Genomic DNA, 22,298 nt, shown 5'->3' with positions numbered 1-22,298 from the left:
ACCTTGCATTACCATTTTCACGGCTTCCAATGAAAATTCAGTTCCTCGAGTCTAAAGGGGTGGCCTCTGGCTTTTCAATTAAAGATCAATATTGTCCTCTAATATACATGTAAGAAGTAATAATTATGTGAAACATTAGAAGAACTGCTGGATAGCACAGTCCTGCCGACCAAGTATAAAGACAAGTATTACTCAAATTTATGTTAAATCTACCCAAATGCATAATCTTATCAATATTGAACTCAATTGACAACATTTCACTTTCTGTTCCTAATGAGCAGAATCAACACAAATCAGCAGTCCACTGAGAAACCACTACATAATATATATACTCTTATCTATGCACTTTATATAAATGTCCACCAGGCTGTAGCTGTGGAAAGGGAGGGGTTTGTTTATTTATAGGGCTTCTCAGTGGATGGCTGATTTGCTTTGATTCTGTTGAAAGAAAAGTAGACTTACTTTCAGTTTCAGATTTTGCCCTGTTTAATGTAACAAAAACTAAAAAAATATATATTAGTATTATATTATTATATTAAAACAACAGGCAAAAAGGGAGAATTTAAGAACATAGCATTGATGTTTTCTGAGATACTGAGACGCAGGTTACAAGTCAGGCTTCATATCTGTGGTTTTCATTGAGAGGAACTTTCATTTACATCATTCATTCATTGTACGTATTTAGAAGAGGACCAGTACACACCTGCTTGGAGCCTGGTTTTTGTTCGACTGACATCATGCTGAGAACCTTCCCCTCCTTTTCATATTTGCAGTAATACTTCACCCATGTAATGCCAAGGGCCCCTGCAAAAACAACAGAGAGAAAAGAGAGAGAGAGACGGAAAGTCAGAAATTAGGGTAAACGCACAGACTTACTAACTTGATAACACATAGACTACCAACTTTTGTTACTGCTGTGCTTTCAAGGAGAATCACAACACCCCACCTGTCACCTCTTTTCATTAAAAAGAATGGGAAATCTCCTACTAGTGGTTGACACTGAAACCAGTCACTTATAAATTCCTCTAAAAAATGTTCGCCCCCACCTGCCACCGCTAGCATTTTCATTATTTTTTTATTCTCTAAATAGGAAGCCATGACACGTGACATGGCCATTTTGAACACCTTAGCTTTGTTTTAATAACAGTGGCCTTTGTTGGCCTAATATTGATATTATATTAATATAGATATAAAATGTATCTTAAGTGAGGAAGCCAACATGGCAGCCCTATTTATATGCTCAAATGAACATCTGCATTTAATTTCATAATCATTCATGTGACGGCCATAACATTAATACTCCTGCACCAAGGAGAATCTCTAATAACAGCAGCAACATTTGCACAAATTGCAGTAACCCAGTAGCCAATCAAATATTTGCTTTTACATATTGAGTCAGTAAATTCTATGTCCTGATTGGTAACTATGTTACTTGACATGGATGAAACTTTGCTCCCCAAAGGAACACAGTGGTTTGTTTAATCTCAGTCACACAAGAGAAGGAATATTTGGTCAGTAACAGCAGATCTGGGTTATCCTGAATAGAAGCCACATTACTTTTTTCCTGGGAGTACAAGTATCCCTCGATAGTGCTTTGTCCCCTTAGCTTGCACACCATGGGCGCCTCAGTCATTCGCTTCTTCAGATCCTCCAGTTCTTCACGGGTGCTGCTGAAATGATTTCGAGTCTATGGGGTAAAGCAAGCAAAGAGCCTCTAAGGAAAGCAAAACGATAAAACCAACTGAACCAAAAATTTTAGGATACAAATAAGACCACTTACACCATACTATCCATACTTGGGCAAAAACAAAGAATATCAAGATGAGCCACATAACAGTGTAAAGTACCATTAATTGCAACCAGTAGATTTATTGGTTATCGCTCAGCCATTGTCTAGAATTTGCCCAAATGATCTATTTGCAGTCACTTCAGAAACATTTTGTAAAACTAAACCATACTAAAGGGCCACACAGATGCAGTCTAGATTAAAATCAAACAACCTGCATGAAAACTATGTGTGTAAATGCTGGATCAGACAAGGCAACATATAAATCCCTTCTCTTATTTTAGCTCCAAATCTTTTGTAAAACACAGTTATTGTATGAATTATAAATGTATTTTTGCAAATCGCATTATCAATGGTTCATAGAAAACATTTGGAATACATATTTACAGTGATCAATATCAATATAATCTAAGGTTCCCCTATGTAAATAGGCACAGCAGTGCTTGATCTGGAATGCAGAGATGAAAAGACTGCGTGGCATCAGGTAAGCAAAATGGAAGAGTGTGAGGTAGTTACTGGGGCATCTTCTGGAGCACAAATCTTCACTGCTAAACAGGTCCGGACTGAAAATTAAATTAGGCCCTGGCATTTCAAGGTACACAGAGGCCCACTCAGCCCACATAGAAGCCCAAACAGCCCCACCAGCCCACTAAATACTGACTTTCAATGGGACCTTATAGCAACCCCTCTGGCATTTGCCAGAACCCACAGATTGACAGTCCGGGCCTGCTGCTAAAGGTGTGATGGTCCTGGACTGGTACCAAAGCCCAAACATAAGATGTAGCATTTCCAGCCTAACTCATGCTCAATGGGGTGCTGGCACAGGATGTTTAGAGTCCCTGCACCAGAAAGAGAAAAGGTACAAGCAGTACTTTTTCTTTTTTACTTATTAAAGTAGAAGGAAAGTCGTTAGGCACCCCCATGTGAAAGTTTACTTACCTGAAACCCTGGGCCGGTGCTCCTATGAGTAGAAAACTGCACCGGCCCGGGGTTATTCCAGCGTGCGCCACAGAGTGCTCCTCTTCCGGCATCTTCTTTCTTCGCACGGCTGCGCATGCGCATTAGAGTGAAAAGCCGAACTTTAACTAAAAAGTCTACTTTTCATTCTACGGCACATGCGTCTGCCCCGGGAAATTAGAAGAAAGAAGAAGACGAAAGCGCTCGCTTGAATAACCCAGGCCAGTTTTCTGCTGATAGGAGCACAGGCCCAAGGTTTTGGGTAAGTAAATACATTCACTTGGGGGTGCCTAACATTTGGCAACCCCAAGTGCTAAACGACTTTCCTTCTCCTTTAAGGAAAGTATATATTTCCAAATCAATATTGACCCTTTAATGAGAGTCTAAACATGCAATTTGTATGGAATAGTAAGGAAATACATTTATGCAGATTTTGTAATCCTCCCACATTTTTCATAACATTTATTTTGGGTAAGTCACATTTCTGCCCTCTGTCAGGCTGTGCCCTGGATTGGCCATGCTGACCCTCACTTGGTTTCACCAGTCACCATTATAGCACGTACATTCTGAAGGCTGAGTTGCAACTGCTGTTTGTAGGGAAGAAAATCCTGACTCAGTTCAAAGGTGAGATTGTTGGAAGTGAAGAGACAGTGTAGGAACGTCAGTACCTAAAAAGAGAAATAAAGATGGAAAATGAATAGAAACGATAAACGTCAATACATTCTCTACAAGTCAGTCCATCAATCTCCTTTCAGACCTATATACTTTAGCTAACATGGTAGAACATTATACATATTTTACTGCAACAGTATAAAAGTACCTTCTCTTCCTAATTCAGTATTTTATAACTTACAAGAACCACTATACTGTCCATACATAAACAAATCTTGCATTTGAAAAGGGAGATACAATATATTATGGTTATTATAGTTTGAGTATCACATATATAGACTGTTGCCAAGTATATAAGTTTGTGTTTCTTTTTCTCCAGTTTATCTTGGTATAACTTTACTGAGTATTTGGCTAAATCATAATGTGTTAGATCAATTCATTATTGGAGAATAAGTTTTATAAATGTTGAGATTATTTGATTTTATCTGTATGTCTAATGTAGCATGGAACTTTCTCAAGTACCCAGTGAGTAGTAATAATTGGTGTAATAATGACATTACATAGTATATAAATTACAAGGTTCCCCAGTACAGAGATCCATATGAGTTTCCCATAACAGCAGTTAATAAGTGCAAAAACAGGGTCTACTCACTGGTTCTACAACGCAGAATTTCTTGCTTTCCTGTACTTCCTGAATCTGGTAAACATATTCTAGGGAGGATTCATAGAAATTCTGCTTCTCTCGGTCCACTTGCTGGTCAGCCTATCGGAAAACAAAATACAGGAGTGAATTACAAATCCAATATTCATGTCTGGCAGGATGCCTCTTCTCATTCATTTCAACTCAAATTGAGTATGTAATCAACTACAGTAAAAAATGTTTTGCAACATACCATAAGTTGACTGTAGTTACAAAGTAATGGACCAATAACAAGTCTTCTACGATGGGCAATGCTTTTATCTAGACCTCATCTGCAGGTCTTAATTTCTAATATCTCAAACTCAACTTTAATTTCCAACTCTCTGATCATTATGGTCTTTATTTTCAGTCCATTTTAAATTCTTAATTAGACAAATCCGAATTTTAGGACATTTGCCTACATTTTCACCTACATATTTTGTGTGAAAGAGCCCATTCTACTCAAAATGATCAAATGACCGGCCTGTTGTACTGTTATGTTATGTTCTCATCTTATTTCTATTAATAGGTCATTTCATCTCAAAACGGCATATTGTAATGCTAAACATATAGCAAATATACACAACTTTATGAGTTCTATTAGATGTTATGGTGTCTCACCTCATTAAGCTGGACCTCTTTCTTCTTAGATGATAAATTGACATGTCGATCCAGAAGTGAATAAAACTTCTCACTGTCCTTGTCGAACTTCTTCTTACGCTCCTGCAATATTATGGATGCAAGGAAAAGTACTTGTCATTGCATATGGCTAACATTAGTATTAGCTAACATTGCCAGATGAATACTGGTGTAGTTCCAACGGTCAGCATTACTTTACTCAAGTCACTGAGAGTTAACAGATTATGGAACACAAATCATACAATGTCTTTGGAAGATAGCAGACATTCTGTCCAGGGAATGACACCTTAGGGGCAGGGTGGGATCTTTACAATGCATGGCCAATAACGCTTTACATATGTGTTTCAGTTTCTATGAAATGGAAAAGAACATTGTGCACAGACCTACATATTTACAGCCTACAGCTAAAAAATAAAAAAGAAAGCTAAAGGAAATATTTTGGACTCTTTATAGGTTGTCAGCACCTATAATTGAACAATCAAAGACACTTGACTATAAGGATTTCAATGATCCAAGGAAACAGCAATGCAGGAAGGAACCAACTAAAACCGTCATACACCCTGTAATGTGCCCATCAAGTACATGAAAAAGTACACGCTGTCCCAACATGAATGAATATTGCAAAATTTTCAAAAATTCTAATTGCATTTGCAGTTTATATTTTAAAAAATGCATAGATAATATAATTTTGTACCAACAGCACCTCCTGTTGGTCGATTTTTCAACTGTTTTACAGTCGGAGAGAAAAATTAAATAACACAAGAACTGCTCTAATGCTGCTGTTTCGAAAGACATGAGCAAATTCATCTGAGGTTTGAGAGCAGTCTTATCCCTTCTATAACTTGTCCTCCCAAACTGACCTGAGTTGGAAAACGGATCAGTAGGGAGTTCAGTAGGGAGAAACAAATTTCATTATCTTAGCAGAACTTATTTTTGGTAATTTCTTCAATTTATTGAATTATGGAAAATTAACACTGATTTCTTTTTAAAGGGATACAAGTTATTTTTCAAGTTCGGTCTTAATATTTGATTTCAGTGTGGTGTGTTTGTGGCCCCAAATGTTGAATTCTGGACAAAATCAATGATGTAGAATTTCAGCACATGCGAACAGAAAGCATTTTACTAGCTAGACACTCAGTTCAATACTACGTAATGCCACATATCTTGAGTTAATTGAAGGGTGGAGCAAGTCTACAGTGACCCCAGAGAGGAGTCTCTCCACCTGGGTCCTGGAATTGATCCTGTACAAATTGTGTCCTTGGTTAAATCACTTAAGAGTCCTGTTCCCAGGCAAAAGAGTTAAGAGTGTAAGCTGCACTGGTCAGAGATTGGGTGTGCTTGGAAAAATTTGTGAATAACATTACATGTGATAAGCAGTACATTAAACAAATAAATATAATAACTAAACTCCAGCAGTCTGTTGTACCACAAACCATCTGCCTCTTATGACCCGTTTTAGTCAGAGGTCTCTATGCAGACATCAGAGTAGAGTGCAGTCTGGTAATGAATGGGTTATAAAGCTGGAGGAGGTGGGAGATTATTTTGTGCATATTCCAGCATTTCTTGGCTGTTGTGAATTCCCTGATCAGTCATTCTGGAAACCTCCAGATGGCCTGACAGAGGATCCAGGCCCTCACTGCAACACGTGGCCTCCTCCCTTTCCATGCCTTCTGTAGCACTAGCTTAATTAGGGAGAGATCTTCCACTTCCCAAATCTCAGTTACAAACAAGGCCAGGGTCTTGACAGAACCCGCTTCCAGGTGGCCTAGAAAGAAAAACTGGCGTGGTCATAAGTAACCTTAAGCATAACACAGAAAAAAGGGAACCAATGTTTTCCTGGGGCCATGATGATCAATAGAACTCATATTATGGCATAATGATATCTAAGGTTAATCATACACCCATGAAATTCTAGGCATAAATCCAATATACTATTTACCATGTCCCTGACTTGCACCAAAGTCTAAACCTAAGGAATAACACCTGCCCTTCACATGCCACATGCCTTATTGCCATCTTAAATGCATAATACTGAATTCATGCATACAAGACAACTAGCAGAATTTTTTTACTAAAGATAATTCTACTTTATAATTTCTAGAGAAGGTGTGTATGTAGGGAGGCAGCAGGCAACTTTGTACATGCATTTTCCCCTTAACTGGAGCTGTTGTTTTCCCCTTATACTGGAGAACTTGATCTTGCAGATCTTGCCTAGTATGATAGTATTGGCTTCATTAGAAATCCTAACCCACAAGGTCTCGCAAAGACATAAGTCTACTGAGCAGGTTCTATGGAAATAATTAAATATATGCTCTATCTTAATTTACTGTTGCTTCTAAATACAGTACTGAATATTTATTTTAGCTATTGGTGATATAATATGGCCACTTCACATTTGTGTTTCCATGACTTACAGCAGGGGTCCCCAACCTTTTCTACCTGTGAGCAACATTCCGATGTAAAAGGAGTTGGGAAGCCACACAAGCATGAAAAATGTTCCTGGAGGTACCAAATAAGGGCTGTGATTGACCATTTAGTAGCCTCCATGAAGACTAGCAGCCTACAGGAGACTCTGTTTGGCAACCAAGACTTGCCTCCAAGCCTGGAATTCAAAAATAAGCACCTACTTTGAGGCCCTGGGAGCAACATCCAAGGGGTCGGAGAGCAACATGTTGCACACGAGCCACTGGTTGGGGACCACTGACTTCCAGTGTGGGGTTTGCTCTTGTCTCCACTTTCCAAACTGTTTTGCTAACCTATTTCTGTTTTGAAATGGGGACTGGCTGAATGTCAATATGGGAGTGGTGGAATGTTCCATCAGATAATCAGTATTGTTGCAGACTTGATAAAGATCTATTCAAAATAATGTTGTTTTACCACTGAATAGTTTGTTACAGACGGCATGATATAGATGTATGCATATTTGTTTTTATCATGTTTTTAATTGTCATAACCTTCCAGGAGACTACTTGGAACAATATATATTTGTATAATATATTTGGTTACAGAATGTTATAAATGCAGGTATGCAAAGAGTGAACATAGCAGAAGCAATACGATTAGTGATAGCTTCCATGTCTACGTTCCTGCCAGCACCTGCTATTTCCATGTGAGACTAGATGGGGGCAAACAGGAGCATGTCAGCAGGAGATCTTTCATATAGTTGGCTTCTTGCTTAATCTAACAATGCCACCCATGACAGTCAGTATAATAGTTGGCCAGACTCAGTGCTAGCCCATGGTGGGAGCTACTTAGTGTTTTAATACAAGGTGGGTGCTCCAGCAAGCATCACATCTGCCAATCACTTCTCTGGCTGAAGCCTTGCTGATTATTAAGCGAACCCTACAATTTCAGATACATTCGTGTGTTGTTCAAGAAAAGCAACATAACTTCAAGACAAGGTTTTATGTTAAGACACACTTGAATCCTAAAAATGCAAAATAACCCCCAGTAATAGTCTCCAATAATACTCTACAAAGTTGGCATTTAAGACATATTCCATTGATGACTGTTTTCCAGTGATGTATCTTCCCTGTTCTGAAGAGACAGCTGTCAAAAGAATTTGCTTCCCATACATTTTGCCTGGATACAATTCCAAGTCTAGAAGGGTCAGTGAGTCAAGTTTGCATGTGTGTGACTAAACCAAGAAGATTTCAGCTGAGATGTTATATCCTATCCTTATCAATACTCCACAATTTTAAATGTATTTCCAGATAAGAGCAAATATCTATATGATAAAGCCATGGTTGTGCACTCCTATCCTCCTAGAGAGTAAGGTTGTACCTTTGTGAGTCCAATTTGATCCTTGCGGAAATTCTCAAGAGGTTTGATAAGTAGATCATCAGCATTTTGCAGCTAAGGCATAAAAATATGGAATTAAGTTATAGATTCAATATTGTGCTTTTCTCCCAACAATTATTGATTTTGGTATGTTTTTAGGCAAGAGAGGTACGTGAAGAAAGCTGACAGGCAATTTGGATATGAAAGTATGGTTTTCAGGCAGGTGGGAAGATGCCTTAAAAGAAGAAGAGTTAAGAATCTGATCAGGTAGAACAGAATAATTACAAGTAGGGTATATAGAGGTGGCACTGCAAATAGGAAAACAAGGGAGGACAGCTTGAAAGAAGGAAAAGCAGAAGAAGACGATTTTCAGGTATGAGATATAGGAGAGAATTGCTTGCAAAAACAAGGGTTTGCATCTGGGACAGGTAATATAAGATGGCTTGCAGGGAGGCAATGAACTTCAAAAAAGAGAGGCTGGACATGACCAATGGTAAAGGCATGAGTGGATGAATGTGCATGTAGGATTTGGAAGAGCAAGAGACTGTCTTTCATAAGACAAAATAAAGAAATTATGCCATGCAAGTAGTTCATGTAAGATATAATGGCGTGGAGAAATAGAGGAACTGAGAGAAAAGTTAGCATTGAGAAAGTGGGCATGGGTAATAAAGAAGGATGGTATACAAAAGAACAGAATTAATACATGGTAGGTGTTAAGAAACGGTAGGTGGCTGTACATTATGGGCATTTTTACATTTTTCTTGATTTTTAAATCTTAGAATAATTGTATTCTAAATTTTGCTGCACACTCCAGACTCCAAACAGCCAGACATTTTATGATTATCACAGATTTTTGTAACTGCAATCAAGAGCATATCCGTCTGGCTGTTTACATTTCTGCATTCCTGATTTAGAAATGGATAATATAGACAGAAATGGATAATATAGACAGATAATATAAATATATACTAATTCAATTACATTGACAAATAACTGTAGAACTATTGGCATTCTTAATTCATATACAGTGAAAAGTAGGTTAGAATTATATTTTTATCCAAAATGTTGTGTTGGTAATGCCTATATACAGAATTTTACAGTAATATGGAGATCATCATACAGATGTTATTATACTAAGCCCTTAGTGCCTTTTCTATTCTGGGTAGAAACTGAGAACTCTTACCATCATCATCCTCTCAGTCTCCACTTCCTGCAGTAGGTCAGCAAACTCTTTAAAGGACTCAGCTGTGAAAACAAAAAAGTAAAGAACTGATTAGAAACCCTTTGGGTATAAGGCTGGTGCTCTACATTGTGTATTATCAAACTGCTAAGCCTTTCTTGTTACATGACTGTTTGAGGTTGCATTTAATTCATTTGTACACTATTTGTTTATTCTGTATATATTGACTTTGACTTTATGAGACTTGGAAGGAGGTGAATGTTTCTCAACATTTGTTATCGCAACAAAATTACAATTTAATGCCTTCGGGTGCTTCCCTTCCCAGTTTGAACACTAGCTGAGTCTAGCATAAATTTGAAATGGAAAAGCTTTATTGGTTTTCCCAAGGATATTCCAAAGATGTAGCTAGATGTTGCATTCAGTATGCTGTAACTGGCTGTGAAGTCATTGTGTTCCTGAATCCCTTCTCAACAGAGATGCCCCACTCGAAAAAAGTCACCTAATTTTGCTCTGTCTTGCCCAGTATTTGGACATAGTCCACAGACCAATAGGAGTACAGTGCCCCTGCTTTGGCCTACCGTTATACGAGACTTTATTGGTGTCAGCCATTCTTAACAATCCAATATTTGATTAGACAACCACAGTTCTTATCAACTATCAGACATATGAAAACGGATCTGATTATCAATCTGTGCCGCACAACTGTTTTGGACCACCATAGGGTGTCCAGCACTCATTGTTTTGGAACATCTGATGTAATCACCTTCTCAAGCATGTTTCATTCAAGCGTTGCAATACTGTGTTTGTAGACCCACCTGGTGGCCCCCAGTGGGTCTGCCAGGAACAGGGACACAATAGTATCCTCAGCACCTGAATAGAGTCTACATTTGGGTTTTTTCCAGCAGCCCCTTTGACGGTGTGCCTATCCTGTTTCACCGTATTACTATAAAGTGGGGATATAATGTAATATAATCAGTATTACTGAGTGTTATCAAACCTTTGGCATGATCTGTATGTATGGTGTCAAATTAAAGGAACACTGCCTCATATTTTTATTACTTTAAAACCATGGTTGTGCACTCTAAAACACCTTCACTTTTTGATGTTACTGTTCCTAAGAAAACAGTATACTGACTTGTAATAGATTCAATAAATGTTTTTGTACAACTTTACTGATGTATAAATTCAGTTGTTTCCAGGGCTGTATTTTGGTCTGGTGCCACTCTACGCACAGGACCTCAGTGCACCCCATGGGTGCATGTGCAATACAAATGTGATGCAATGTGCATATGTGGAACATTATGTCACTTCTGCCGGATCGATTCCCGCAAAGGTACCCACAACCCCCTCCTCCGCCAGTAAATTTTGCGGGGAAGCAGATTTTTTTTTCTGGAATATTTCATATACCAAATAGGCACTTGTGCCCCCCCCCCCCCCAAAGCTGCTGCCCTAGATACAGGCCCTTGAGTGCCTATATGGTAAACACGCCCCTGATTGTGACTCTGCAATAACCTAAACCAGCCAAAAAGAAATTTAGTTCCAGTTTACTGTTCAAAAGCTAGTTGGTGATGAGTTGTTACACAACTGTGCAACTTGGCCTGAGTTAATATGAACTGTTATCCAGTGGTAGTGGGGACTCAGTTTGCTAAGTCTCTGCCTTTGGTTTTGAGCAACTGCCGAGTAGCAGTAGTAACTAGCAGGGACTCACTTCCCGATTCATTCTTCGGGGGGGGATTAATATGCTCTGATAGAATTTGGGAGATGCCAAGTTCTCTGCAGGAAGAACATTTCAGCAGCTGTAAAATGGAAACAAAACATTTGATGTATTTCTGGGATTTCTGGAGGATTTCAGAAACTCTGCAGGATGAGTTCATGTGTGCAGTATGATGCCGAGTCTTATGGGGAGGCACCATAACAGAGAACCCAGGCCGGGCCCCTTGCTAGGATGTGAGGAGATGTGCAGCTGAACTGTGTGTTTGTGAGTCACTGTTTGGCGTAGGTACAGAGCCACAAGCATCTATCATTAACCCACTCAGGTCACCCCAGAATATATAAAACACAGCAGTCATGTGTACTACATTAGGGGGCGTGTGGACCAACTATTGGAAAAAGTATTGAAAATACAAATTGTAATACACTTTCCTGTTGCCGTAATATTTTTAATCACCTACCCCAACCTTCAGTTAGCAGATAAACCTATAAAACATTGGTACTCTGACCAGCAATCCTAATGTGGTTCTTTAGCACTTCGTTCTTTTGTTCTCTATGAGGTTTTACCATGTGACATTTTGCTGGTTGTACCTTCTTCAACATAAGCCATTTCTTTCTCCGCGTTGCATTTGTAAGCAGTAATGTAAGCACTTATGTTGAATTTTACGCTGCTTGTGTGCCAGCAGTCATATACACAGTGCTAATACTACTACTGTACTTACAAAGAAAGCAGAATGAGAGGAATGTCTTCGTTTCTCTGTGATGAAGGAAGGGCCAGGCAGGATTTCAAGCAGAATATATAATATAGATTTCTAATTTTCGGACCATTTATTAATGGGAAACAGACCAGAAAAAGCCTTTTATGTCTATATGTATATGAACTGCCTAACTTCTACCTGATGCAGAGGAAGGCAAACCCCCATTTGAAGCCTCTTCAATTTGCCTCAGAGGAGGAAAGAAGTCCTTCCTGACACCAAGATGGATATTTGACCAGTTTGAGTCAACTTGTACTATAACCCTGTATTCCCTGAAGAGAATACAGGAGAAACAAGGGAGGAAAGTTTCAGCCATCAACATCATTTACAAAACCTAGAATATAACTAATATATTTTGTTGCAACATTTGAGTTTACCCACAGCATTCCTATGGAAGACAAGCTATATGGCAGCTCACACTCATATGTACAGAATGTGTACAAATAAGGAGGCAAGGAATAATCTGCACCCTTAGTAAATGATGTCCTCAGATATAACTGCATGAACCTGGTTCGAAATCATGGAGCATTTGCAATTTACTTCATGCATCAGTATAATAAAACAACACACGCTTGTACATAAAATGTGCTTGATAGACCAGATGATTCACTCCTTCTGTATGTATGAATCATAAATCCCTTGTGGAAATGTTGAGGGCTACAAACCCCACAATGCAGGAGCAATCCTTGGCTAAGGGCAAAGAGGCTGAACATCAGGTCACGGAGTTCAGCAATTTAAAGGCTAATAATTCCCCATTTTCCAAAAACAAGTACAGGAACAAATATAGTCATCCAACAATGGCTTTAGGCCCCCAGGCTGGAAACGACAGGATAATGTAATTTACTTACTGGACCATTAATTATACCAAGGCTTATGGAAACTTCTTCCTAATACCAACAAAGAGCCCCTAAATAACAGACAGGTGTTTCCAGGACTGGTATTGGTTCTAGTCATTTAGTGTGATACATAGTGATTGATAATAATGTAAATATTTAGTAAATAGGATAAAGAATAAATTCATTCTTTAAGGGGAACTAGCCTGACAATGTAAATTTAATTTAAACAATCTCATGGACATAAAAAAACTTTTCAGATATAATTAAGTAAAAATTCTGCACCTTTTCTAAAATATTACAGTTGCTTTTCACTATATCCCTCCCCAGCAATCTGTCCCTCTTCATGCAGGAGTTACATTTTGATTTAAATGCACTGGTGTGTGTATTCTTTGCCTATACAATTTATAAGCACTGTCAAAATAAGCGACTTACTCAAAGCTGTGTATAGACATACAGATTTTTGAGACATGGCTACAGAAAAGTAGCAAGATTATTTCAAATACTGTATGAAAATTTTTAGTAACAGCACTCGCGAAGAAATTCTGACACCTTGTCCTTAATTTTAATCTTGGAACTTTCCAAAAACACAGCTTTGGTTTGCACTGTCCTTATAATACTGATCCATCTATTTTTTCTGAAAAAAATTTCCAAGCGTCTTTAATCCACTCCCAGGCAATATCTGGATCAACCATTTTGACCAAAATGGAATTTATCTGCTGATGTTAACCACTGGTTCTTACCAATATTTATTTCATCATCTGTCATGGTGTCCCCAATGAAGTCAAACTGGAAACTTTGCAAGGTTTGGGAGAATTTCTGTACTGCACCGGAGTAACCTAGTAAGAGAGAGTGAAAGTTAAGTTACATAGCAAATAACATTGTTATATGTTATTTAATGTATGTTATCTACTGTGGCAATAAAGTGATTTAGCAGTACTGGCCTTCCATGCCATGCCATAGACACGGGCCTTACAGGGATGCCCAACAAAATTATCTTCAAGTTATAGGCTTCTATTAACATGTTTTTACAAATCACCAACAGCATTGTATGGATGTGTGTAATAAACATACAATGCCCAATACAAGAGGTAAAGAGGACTCAAACAAGTTTACAATCTAGAAAGTAAGTGGATCTAGTAGCCCAACTTGAAGACTGTTGGCTAAAGCTGACCATTCGCAGGTTAGTAAAATGGTGACTACTTAATTACCCAAGTAATCACTCTTCATGCAGCTTTGTGTCAGAGTTGGTTATTTTGGAATACAGTTAGCTGTAAGACATTGGGGCAAATCCACTAAAGGGCGACTTTTCACAAGCAAACGCCCTGCCACACTTCGCCAGGCACAAATTCGTTACCACTACGCTAATTCACTAAAATACAAGTTGCGTCTCGTCAGCTGAATGCTGGCGAAGTTTCGCTAGCGTTAATCAAGCGTCAGAATGAGCATTTCTTAGTTTCTATTGTTAGCATTCAATTTTTTTTTGTTAGTACCCTTATGCTTAGGTCAATTTGAATAGGGCGGATGCATATAGGTCATATAGACATCTTTATTAGAGATGCTGGTTAAAATACTTGAAGTGGCTACTTATTATTACAAATGTCCCAGGAAGTAAAATAAAGACAAAAGATCCTCTAATGCCCTAAACATGAGCCCACCCTAAAACAAATGTGGCCTGCCCCTCAAATTGGTTACAAGAAATTGTTAACACAAAAATCTTTTATAGTTAGGACTTTTGAAGGCAATCCCACTTTAAAAAATGAAACACAAGCGTTTTTTTTTACAACTTTTATGAGTTTCCGGTATACAGGATATGATGTCACTGATATAAGATCAGAGAGAATAAGGCTTCATCTTAGCAGTTCACCTGGTCTAAGGGAACTGGTAACAATTGTTCCCCTGAGCTAATATTCGTCTTGCAAAACTGCGCTAGCAACGGTCTCTTTCACTAGCAAATTGTCGCCTATGCTTGTTAGTACATTGGCTAGTGATGGCTAGCGAAAATTTAGACAAAGGGAACACACGTCGAATGCATTTGAAATCTGACTTCACCTCCTGCATGAATATTTAGTTTAATCTACAATATACTAAAAGCTAATTGAAATGTAAATTTTCCATTTAATGACATAAAAATGGAAAATCACTCAACATATGTTGATTTGGAAAGCTGAAAAATACACCTGGCCCTTTGCATTACGGTAAAAGACACAGAAGCAGTTAAATGCTTTCTTCTGTTCTAGTAGACAACTGCAACAGCTGACAATATTTACTGGATGGTAATCTATCAGTTGGATTCTATAGGTTACCAGACCTGGAGCAAACAATGCACCTGTTATTACATTATAGGATCTAGTAAAATGTGTCACATAGTTCTCTATGGTCTGTAAATATACTGAATTACTTGAAAAATCCAACAGAGAGCAGCATATATTTAACAGAGAACACTTTTTGTTTTGTTGCTGCTAAACTATAAAAAAAATTATACATTTGCACTAAATAAGTTATATCTGAACACTTTGATTGTAAGCTCTACAGGGCAGGGATCACCTCCATGTCACAAGAAATAAAATCACAAGACACAAACTATAATATTCTGTTTCTGATTATTATTAAATGAATAGTAAAGGAGTAGAATAAGAGGTCAGGAGTACACCAATACTGTACTGAAAATTTTGCAGTTGTAGCCCATTCCAAGCTGATTTACAACAGTACTGTATTGTATTGTATTGATTATTACTGAGATTCTCTCTTCAGCCTCCAGTTCTAATTATGTCCTAGCTGTGGTATGTGCCTATGGAAGGTAAGCAGCCTTCATGGTTTGTTAAATTAGTGAGATTATTACGTATGCATTTCTAACCATTAAAGCATGCTAGTGGTTAGTGCTCCTATGCTCTTAAGTGCTTAATATTGTGTTCCAGGCTAAATACAGCTGCATGAGAGATCTATATGTCAGTGGAAATCATTTATAATGTGATTAACATATATTTCCCACAAATCACTGTGAACTGCTCCTACCATACCCGTAACCCTTTTGTGCCAGACCATAGGCATGCCAAGTGTACCGAGATCAGGGCACAGTGTGCAAGGGGAGACAAACATGATTTTTTGTTGGTTCCATTTTCTTTGTAAATTACTCCTAAAGACAAACTTAAAATTAGATGTGAAGGCTTCACTATTTTGGAGAGGCCTTTCAGGTGTCACTGACCTGTAAGTCACATGTGGTGTGCATTAAAGGGCATAACTACAGAGGAAACAGACCCTGAAATTGTAGGTGGGCCCAGGACTGTAGCGGGCCCAGTAGCAACTGTAATATATCTTTGTAGAATAGGTCAACTTAATGGTGTTAAATGCTGTTGTTCAATAACAGCTAAAAACCATATCATGGACAGCTCTATGGGCCACAGAAAATATATTTTTGTTGCTGCCACTTATAATAGATTTTTTGACTTCCTGTTTACTTCTTGTTCAAAATGGCTGAAGCCATTTATGTGTACACAGACAGGAGGAAGGAAGGCTGCGCTGTGCCTACAGATCATACTGATTAATGAGCCTGGCTTGCCTAAGAATGCCACAAGAAGCACTGCCTACTGAGGATTTAGGCCCAGGGTAATGGCAGCAGTTACCACATCCTGCCTATGCAAATGAGTAAGCAGCAGTGACATAAGCAAACCACTTAAGTCAGATCCCCACCATTTTAACAGAGGGTATAAAAGCAGATCTCTGACAGTGACCTTGCTTTCAACTGTTATGGCTTTCTCTGAGAAGGAAAGGGTTACATCCCTCTCCACACCCACTCTTCTGCCCTACAGGCAGGAGATCACAGAGGCCTCACACAGTGTTGCTAAGTGAATCAAGATGCGGGGGATAATGCCTCCCTCACATGGAGGGGACCCCTGAGTTACATCGCAAACATAGCGCTGAAAAGCTTCATTGAGCCCCGGCCTCCGGAAGGCGAGGAGCACTGAATAGAAACATTCAGAGAAACACTGCTTTATGTCTAAATTAGGAGCTGCTTCAAGCCACAGACATAACGACAGAAGGAGAAGACTAACTCTCTCTTCCATACCATGGTTGCCTGTGCCAAGCTTATCCACAATGCACTGCAACTTCCCTTTGGCAGATCTGAATAATCAAAGGATCCAAAGACCCATGGTTTTTGTAGCCCAGAACAGAACAGATTTTCCCTGAATGTCAATTATGATATATTATGCCAAAAACAACATATGTTTCAGCTGATTCCAAGCTGAACGCAATCTGCAGTTATCCTAGGTCTGCCTGTGCTCTTTTACCATGGAAGGAGAGGGTAAACGTCAAATAAACCAGATAAAGGCAACATGCGTAATATTGTTGCTGTACATACACAGGCATACATACATTTGTAAGTAAGGTTAGTGGCACATGGGTTGCTTTTGTTCATCTCTACTGTCCATACACATTGAACTGAGAAGAGCCTGTGGAGTTTCGTGTTAGCGACTATCACTCTAAAATGTGACCCTCAGTGTTTTTTGAGTAATCCGTCCCTGCATAAAACAGCCCTGGGTGCTTTCAGGTACAGGTATAGGACCTGTTATCCAGAATGCTCATAACGTGGAGTTTTCTTGATAAGGGATCTTTCTGTAACTCGACTCTCCATACCTTAAATCTACTACGAAATCATTTAAACATTACTTAAATCCAGTAGGACTGGTTTGCCTCCAGTAAGGATTAATTGCATCTTCTAATTGTGTAAGATTAAAAGTGTAAAAGGGGATATTAAAGGGAGTAAGGAGAAATGGAACCCTTACAACACTTATAATAGCACATTCAAGATTTTTAGATGGTGGAGCAAGGGGCAACATGACCATACTGGAGTGAAGGATAGCACATTCATGATGCTGAGTGCTGAGTGTCCATTAGACTTGTAGATTGTTTTGTATATCCCTAGTTCCAGGGTTAAGGGAACAAGCTACTCAAAAGTTATCCTTCAATGCAATTATCATTTTTGATGGTATATTGACGTCTTCAATTGGAGCCATTAGAACCATTTTTCTATAAATGTTTCTGATTCCAACTCCTATTAGATTGAAGCTCCTTGAATCTATGGATCTTATCAAGCTTTTTCTACCGAATGCTAGCTGTTGGACTTTCTGTCTGTTTCCATGTTTGGGGAATTAGAACTTTTGCTTTATCTAGCCCAAATGGAATTAATTATATTTTAGGGATTTGCAGTGGGTAGTGGATTTACAAGGTGTTCGGTACATCAGTGCTAGTGGCAAGTCTGTACCTTAAGGATGGGTAACTACAAAAGATGTGTTTTAAGGCTGGGTTTTTTTGTTTTTTTTTGCATCACCAGCATTGAGGTGTATAAATTATATGGTGTTTTATTGGGTATCTGTGCCATTATGTTGCTAGTTTATAGCTTGATTCTTGAATTTTGGGGTTGGTAAGTGGATCTACTCAAACTGTTTCAGCTTCATTTTTTGTTTTTTCATTTTTAGTTCTGCAATCTTGACACTTGAAATGCCAACTATCTGTAGGCTTGGGCTTGATTACCCTAGTTACTCCTAGTTAACAGGAACCCGTTTTGAAAAAAGCAGTACAGGAATACTAGAAATGCAACTTACAGCTACTGTATTGTTATTCTCTAAATCTAAACAAAAGATTCTGTTTGAAATGAGAGGGTAATAACCATTCATTATCAGTCTGGGGCTACGGTGAGTGTAATAAAAGTTGCAGTTAGTCAGCTTTTAACTTCTCTTTTGAATTGGCACCTATGAATTATCTGCTTGAACATATTAACTATTTCATCTGCAAAAAAGAAAGAACACCGCAACCTTCCCCAACCAAAAATAATAATTCAGCTAACCTGGGCTCCGGGTAAGCATCTGGGAAGATGATCACATAACAATCTGCTGTGAATGCAACACTCTCTGCATTGCAAACAGCCCATACGTTGTAATCGTTCATCAACCTGGGTCTCTGCTGGGTCATCTACACTTCAGAGCCCCTCAGCAGCCAGCTACACCTTTGCTTTCCAACAATGGAATTGATCCTTGACAGAATATATACTAAGGCTGTGAGTCTTTCCATTAGTTTTCCATAGGAGGACATGGAAATGTAAGTCTTATATTAATTGCCTGGGCTCTGTTGTCTCTGGCTCGAGGTTAATCAACTCTGTTGTAGTTGTTATTGATTTCAGTAGGGTCATCTTTCGGATAGAGCTAAGATGACATGCTCTGCCCTATCAGAAAAACCCTTATAGGAGCACCAAAGCCCTAAGGGTAAAGGACACATAGAGCGACTAGTAGCTGTTAATTTTTGTGGCTACAAAATACCCTGCCATAGACAATACTGAGAATTGCGCCTGCTAAAACACACTGAGGGGTTATTTACTAAACTCCGAATGCAAAAATCACAAAAAAGACCAGAGCGGATTTGATCGGAGTTTGTAGCAGAAAATATTGAGATAACCCCCATAGTGTCTTAGTAAAGTCAATTATTACTTTTGTCTGTTTTGTAGTTCGACAAGTAGCTGCTAATAGTACTGTGTGTCTTCACCCTAAGGTGTCTATTGTTTACACATCCAGCTGCTAATCAAGTGCTACAATAAGCATTGCAGATGGGCTCAATTATCAAAACATTCTCAATTGTGGATATTTGGTGAATGGTTCCCTATGCAAATTGCCAGATTAACATCCGACACTGCCCTAGGCACCCTCTGTCCTACAAATATGGTACCTCTCCCACTCAGCTCCAATGCTGCAAGTATCGCTGGGTAGAAAGCTATATTAATAATTGTTTTATATGTATATATCTATAAGTACCATCCCCAGAAGCTGCTACCCTAGTCAAGTGCAAGTGCCTATATAGAAAGTACAGACCTACACCTACAACATAGTTGCCTGTCTTTCATATGTGTGCAACTTTTATCTCCACTACAGTTGATCTTTCACTGCTAAGAAATTCTGAGAGGGACAAAACACACTATGGCAGCACAGCTCTAAGGAAGCAGGAACATATTTCTCACTTACTGCTCTGAATACACACTGGGCTGGTGGAAATAGCTGAAAAACCTGATTGTGCCTCCTAAAACCAGACCATCCAGTGGCAGAGAAGTGCAATGTAACCTTGAGGGCAAGATTTAGAGCCTCAGCTGTGAATATGCAAATAAATGCAATTTTAAAATAGAATTGGCTGCAGTGTCTGCTCCCTAATGTAAATAAGCTTACTGTCAGTAAGTGGAAACTGTTATGCAGCACATCTATGGCTATCCCAATATTGGTTTCCTTCCCCCACCTTGACATGGTAGGGCGTACTGCCAGCCCTGTTATTATAGCATTGATTCTTTCTGTTGCTGCAATATCTCCTACCCCTAACTATACCCCTAAACAATGCAGAATATATTGAATGAAACAGCTCATTTGTAAAAAACCTTGCTTCATGTAAATAACTATTTTCATAATATATGTTTTTAGTAGTATGTGCCAGTGGGTAATCCTGAAACCCGAACCCCTCAAATTGCTCGAATCATTTGAGTTTTCTGGCAAAACCTCCAAAAAAAACTCGAACCTCATGCAGGCTATATTAACATATTCATATAGTTCAAGGGACCTCTGCCATTGACTTCTACATGACCTTGACAGGTTTTAGATGGTGTATTCGAGCTATTTCTAGGGTCAGGCTATAATAAATCTCGAAAAACCCAACAAAACCCCCAAAAACTCAAATTTTCGTGGAAAACTCAACTCAAATCTTAATAAATCTGCCCCTGTTGTTCATGACAGCTATACCTTATTGTCTTTCACTTTTTAAAACAACAGTGCAATAATACAAGTTGATTCTGGGGGTGGAAATCTGATAAAGGTAGTTTTCACAACCCGAAACAATGAATAACCTTGTTACATCCAAGGCTGCAAATAAAAGGCTAAGAGCCAAAGAACATACCCTGATTTAGTTCCTATTTCCTAAGAATTCAGGATATATTTGACATAATACTAGGTGCACCATCAGCATATCTATGGAAAATGAAATGTACGGGTAATAAAGACAATCGAATATAAATTGTCACTTCAAGAATAAAGGAGGGTGCCTGATTATATACAGGTATGGGACCTGTTATCCAGAATGCACAGGACCTGGGGTTTTCCGGATAATGAATATTTCTGTAACTTCATACCTACTATAAAATCATATAAACCTTAAATAAACCCAATAGGCTGGTGTTGCTTCCAATAAGGATTCATTATATTTTAGTCTGGATCAAGTACAAGGTACTGTTTTATTAATTTTAAATAATTATTGATTGTTTGGATAAAATGGACGGCCTTTCAGTAATTCAGAGATTTCTGAAGAATGGGTTCCTGGATAACGAATCCCATACCTGTACTTATTACAGTGGTTCTGTGCTGGTGGAACCCCTTAAAATGCACCTCTGGATAAGAATGGGGCTGTGTAACATCGGGGTGAGAATCTTTTCGTGTTGTGCTGTAAAGCAAGACAGGACTTATGTTGGAAATAAGGGAAACCAAAACAGTCCCACTGTTGCCATAATATTTATTCCATTTGGAAATCGAACACTTTGTTTCAAAACTACACATGTATATTTATCATCGTGTATCAGTCTATGTGTCCCTTTAACTAAAGAACTGTTCTTGTGAAGAAGGAGCAAGTAACAAGTCCAAGGGGCAGTTTGTCACTGCTTATTACTGTACCTGCAATTTATGTTCTTGAGTTTTCCTACGACTTCAATGGGAAGTGCTGCAAGCAAGCAGCTGTACTGTGGTTAAAAGGTTAATACAACAAGCTGTTCCTGGTACTTTGGTCTTACAATATACACGTTACACTGTAATCACTAGGACCAGGGCCCTATGCCCCTGGGAACAGAAACAAATGCCATTCTTTGACTCATTTTATCTCTGTGGTGTAAGGGGGAGGAGGGCCAGCTAATGGGAGCTCCAGGAATTGCTGAAGATTGGCTCCATGTAGATCTGATGCTTCACACATACCAGGCATGCCTAGTGGGATTCCCCTGCAGGATGGCCAGCTGTCTGCCTCTGCACTCAGGGAGATTCCCAGAGCTTCCAGGAGATTTACAGGAGCCGCTCAGGGATTAGTATGCATAAGAATGGACAACACTCACCAGGAGGATAATTTGCATCAATTTCAGGAACATGAAGCGGGATATGCCTTAGGGAAGTTATATCATTTATTTACTAGGAATGTGTAAATATATGGGAAAAAAAAGAGATGGGGCCTAGTCAGGAGGAACTAACAAGTGGCACTTCTGATACCAGGAATATATTCACATTTAAAGATCTATAGCCCAAATTGTTTTTGCATAACAAAAGATGTAATTCAAAGAATTAATGATGCATTAGCAGTTCTTCTT

At 38.7% G+C, this 22,298-nt stretch overlaps 1 protein-coding gene across 2 annotated transcripts in view; it reads right to left on the bottom strand.

Annotated features, from left to right (window-relative positions):
• ophn1.L (oligophrenin 1 L homeolog) overlaps positions 1-22,298 on the bottom strand; it is a 141,625-nt gene that overhangs the window by 51,158 nt on the left and 68,169 nt on the right. For both annotated transcript variants that reach the window (XM_018241080.2, NM_001086523.1), the window contains 8 exon segments: positions 13,675-13,770; positions 9,637-9,698; positions 8,457-8,528; positions 4,656-4,757; positions 4,008-4,118; positions 3,307-3,411; positions 1,558-1,687; positions 704-804 (listed from right to left, as the gene is read on the bottom strand). In XM_018241080.2, the coding sequence (XP_018096569.1) occupies positions 704-804; positions 1,558-1,687; positions 3,307-3,411; positions 4,008-4,118; positions 4,656-4,757; positions 8,457-8,528; positions 9,637-9,698; positions 13,675-13,770 (779 nt within the window).

The sequence above is a fragment of the Xenopus laevis genome, chromosome 8L (assembly GCF_017654675.1).
Source record: "Xenopus laevis strain J_2021 chromosome 8L, Xenopus_laevis_v10.1, whole genome shotgun sequence".
In the NCBI taxonomy this organism is placed as follows: domain Eukaryota; kingdom Metazoa; phylum Chordata; class Amphibia; order Anura; family Pipidae; genus Xenopus; species Xenopus laevis.
The sequence above is the reverse complement of the archived record's forward strand: the minus strand, read 5'-3'. Positions and strand labels throughout refer to the sequence as shown.